At 24.1% G+C, this 3469-nt stretch overlaps 1 protein-coding gene and 1 long non-coding RNA gene across 3 annotated transcripts; one reads left to right on the top strand and one right to left on the bottom strand.

The window, feature by feature from the left end:
* The first annotated feature begins 143 nt into the window (after nucleotides 1-143).
* On the top strand, nucleotides 144-1720 carry LOC105460299. 2 transcript variants are annotated; one of them, XR_975813.1, is made up of 5 exons: nucleotides 144-235; nucleotides 392-470; nucleotides 550-795; nucleotides 884-956; nucleotides 1216-1720. It is a non-coding gene; the product is annotated as an uncharacterized LOC105460299 (long non-coding RNA). The 2 variants fall into 2 exon arrangements; XR_975812.1 differs by having other exon boundaries at nucleotides 392-795.
* A 180-nt stretch (nucleotides 1721-1900) lies between these two features.
* On the bottom strand, nucleotides 1901-3404 carry LOC105460298. Its single transcript, XM_011706728.1, has 3 exons — nucleotides 3239-3404; nucleotides 2886-3083; nucleotides 1901-2814 (listed from the first exon to the last, which is right to left on the bottom strand). The coding sequence occupies exons 1-3, from the start codon at nucleotides 3386-3388 to the stop codon at nucleotides 2152-2154; spliced, it is 1011 nt and encodes a 336-aa protein (XP_011705030.1). The 5' UTR covers nucleotides 3389-3404; the 3' UTR covers nucleotides 1901-2151.
* Nucleotides 3405-3469: the final 65 nt, after the last annotated feature.

Raw genomic sequence — 3469 nt, 5'->3', positions numbered from 1 at the left:
TTACTGCGGCTGGCGAGGTAAGGCAGTTGCAGTAAAAACATGGCGACGTCCGTAGAGCTGACACTTATAAGACGCAGAGTCAAATAAGGATTATAAAATTTTCGTTAGCAGTGAAGATGCGGAGAAATTTTGAAAAGAAACTTAACTTATTTAACTTAACTTATTTCAGTAACTACTTGAATATATCATTTTTATTTATTTTTATATGAATTAAAGACAAGAAAGGTTTAAAAAAGTACGTGTAGAAAAAATCAAATTTAATGTCCACTATAACATTATATAATATTATATATATCACACAATATTTATCTTTTTATCTTATCTTTAAAAAGGACTTTATTATTATTAATAAGAACTATTCATATAATTATAATATATGTATATTTTTAAGTTTCAGACTTTTATTCTTATAAACATATTACATTATTACATCAACTCATTATATCTAATAATCGAAAAGGTTTCGATTGGTATATATCACATTGTTACTACAGTAATCGAAATTAGTCATTAATTGTTTTATTGTTCATTGAAGTTTTACCAAAACAGGGTACTACAGTCCATTCATGAAGTATGAATAAGGAGACGTAACTCCATGGATTGAAAGTGAGCACGAAAGATGTTCCGTGAACTGCCAGGTTCACTGAATGGAATAATTTGCAACATTTCGTCGCCATCTTGAAATTGTGAATGACATGACAGATGGTGAAACGAAAAGGTTAGGAAGGTTAGGAAATGTGGTTACAGTCATTATAAACGTTTGAACTATAATATATTAATGTCTATAGTAAAACAGTAAGTATATAAGTAAAACAAATAAAAATGAATATATGTATAAATTTAAAAATATATATTGCATTAATAGAGCTTATCTTTATTGTAGTTAATATTCTGAAATAAGAGAAGAGAAAAAACACGTAGAGGGAAGAAAAATGTAGCGAAAATATATATTTAGGGTAAGTTATATAATTAATATTTAATAAAAATATATGATTGGAAAGAATATATATAATTATATATATTGCTACAGAGAGAACAAAATAATTTAAGTAATAATATTGAAATATAATATTGCATCTTATATATATTTACATCTATACTTATATATTATAAAATAGAAATAGTTATATAAAATAATCAATAAATAAAAAATCAGTTCTTATAAGTAAAAATATTAATATTACATAGAAAAATAATATACATCATTATTTTTAGCTTCTGACAAAGAATGACAATGGAACTTAAAAGCAATGGACAGTTTTAAATACTTGCAAGATAATTTGGAGTTGATTACACTTCCTTCTACAGAATGGAGTTACTCAAGAGGAAATGAAATATTTTTTGGTTTCCAAAAAGTAGAAAGTGATTATAATATAAGAAAAAGAATTGCTTTTTTGAAAAATGGACAGGTTAATATTTATGTAGATAACAAAATTCATTCTCTTTCGAAATTTATTGTAATTAAAAGTATTGAGGAATTAATTGAATTATTACAAGTTCTTGATCAATTATAAGAATCCTTGCATAGATCAAATTCGTAATGATCATGTTTTATTATATGATATCATGCTATAATTTTATATAATAATTAAATCATGTTATACGTTATTACGTAATTATCTTGGAGCTTAAAGTTCAATTGGAAAATGTAATATTTCAATTTCATTTCAATTTATATATTTATATGATTGCTTAATCGTAGACATAAAATTAAATTATATAAATAACATTTTACATTTTATTTTGTACAATATACATTTCAAAATAAAACAATGTGTTACATAAAAATAGAAATGAATATATTATTATAATGATTATTATAAGAAATAAATGTTTTTTGAAATAATAAACAGTTTTATATTTTTATAATTTTAGTGTGTAATTTCACATTTTAGTTTTTGCTTTTCTTATTTCCCTATTTTTATTTAACTGCTTTTTTTCATTTTTCCAATTTTTCATTTGTATCACAGTTTTAACTGTATTCATTTCTGTAATTTGAGAATTCATATTTGGAACATTTGAATCGTTTACTTTAACTAATTTTGAACTCTTTCTTTTTCTTTTATTTTTTCTTTTTCAATATTATCGTTTCTGTTCGCCTGCTTGACTAAGAAAAATATTCGTGTTATTAAATAAAAACAGATAATGTTCTTAGTAAATTCGTAATTGTTTTACACAGCCGAGAAGAGTTACAGGATCTTTTTCGTCATCAATCAAGTCCATTATTTCAAATAATGTATTGGCATTAATTTCTCCACATTGTGTTGTTTCAATTATTCCTTTTTCTAGAGTTGAAAGCAGATTAAATAAGGCTACGAAAGGATTTATTAAATATCCTTTTGATTTTATTTCAATTAATTTATGTCTTTCCGGTATTTCATTATTTGGTTGTAAAACCAATGTTTTCAAACATTCTTGGCAAATAAAATATTTACTATTATCTATACCCTTACAAAATCTCTTTCCTTTTCTTGCCACATATCCAGCAATGTATGTTAGAACATAATCAGAGGTAGTACATTTATGCGAATTATGATCATTAAAAAGTGATGGAACATATGCCAAAACGTCAGTATTTCTTCCTCTGTCCAGGACAGTATCTATCTGAGCAATCCATTGTTCTTCTCTTTCTTTATTATCTGCTATATCTTTAATATTTAAAAGAACATTCATTATTTCTTCACTAGACACGTTACAACCTTTGGGAGGTTTTACTAGAGAATACGTTGATATCAATCTATACGTTTGTATATATAACTGAGAATCAGGATGATCATTGCAACCACAACAACTTCTCATCATTCCAAAAAATCTCTACAAAAATAATTATAAATTAGATATTATAAATTTTATTAATTTTACAAAAAAGAAAAAGGCAAATTTACCTCCAAATTGTCTTGATTTAATCTAGCTGTCATTAAATATTGAAATCCACATTTATGAATCAAAAAAGAACAAATTTCAAGAGTGACTTTAAGAGAAATTTTTAAGCCATAACAAGTTTGCTCTGTTATAAAACTATAATCCATTATTTTAGCTTCTTTTTCCCATTTAACTAAAAATGTTAAAAAATCTTCGATATTCTGTAAAATTCAAATATAAATGTTTACGTAATTGTATTAAAATATATAGCAAAAATTATATTTAAATTTAATAAAATTTCTAATTATTATAAACATTAAATGTTACAATTATTACATTATAAAATTATTTGTATTGTTATCACTTATATGATTACCTTATACATTTCATTACCCGTCTGTAATGAATTCTTAGGAGTGCGATTATTCATGGCAGTAATTAATGCATTGACTCTTTTGCATAATTTGATTGATCCATCAGCATCATTCAAATCAGAATAAATATTTGCTTCTTTTAATATTTGCATGGTAGGTGCCACACTAAAAAACTATTAAAAATCAAATAAGTACATTTAATGTTAGTATATATATATATATATATATATATA

This window comes from Wasmannia auropunctata, unplaced genomic scaffold, assembly GCF_000956235.1.
Source record: "Wasmannia auropunctata unplaced genomic scaffold, wasmannia.A_1.0 LD324779.1, whole genome shotgun sequence".
NCBI lineage: Eukaryota > Metazoa > Arthropoda > Insecta > Hymenoptera > Formicidae > Wasmannia > Wasmannia auropunctata.
This window is presented reverse-complemented; position numbering and strand designations above follow the sequence as displayed.

What these genes read in the sequence shown, in the direction of transcription:
- LOC105460298 (XM_011706728.1), bottom strand. Translation starts at nt 3,388, where the DNA reads ATGCAAATATTAAAAGAAGCAAATATTTATTCTGATTTGAATGATGCT. An exon ending in CGGGTAATGAAATGTATAAG is followed by an intron (nt 3,084 to 3,238) that starts GTAATCATATAA and finishes TGAATTTTACAG; the next exon opens with AATATCGAAGATTTTTTAAC. An exon ending in TAAATCAAGACAATTTGGAG is followed by an intron (nt 2,815 to 2,885) that starts GTAAATTTGCCT and finishes TTATTTTTGTAG; the next exon opens with AGATTTTTTGGAATGATGAG.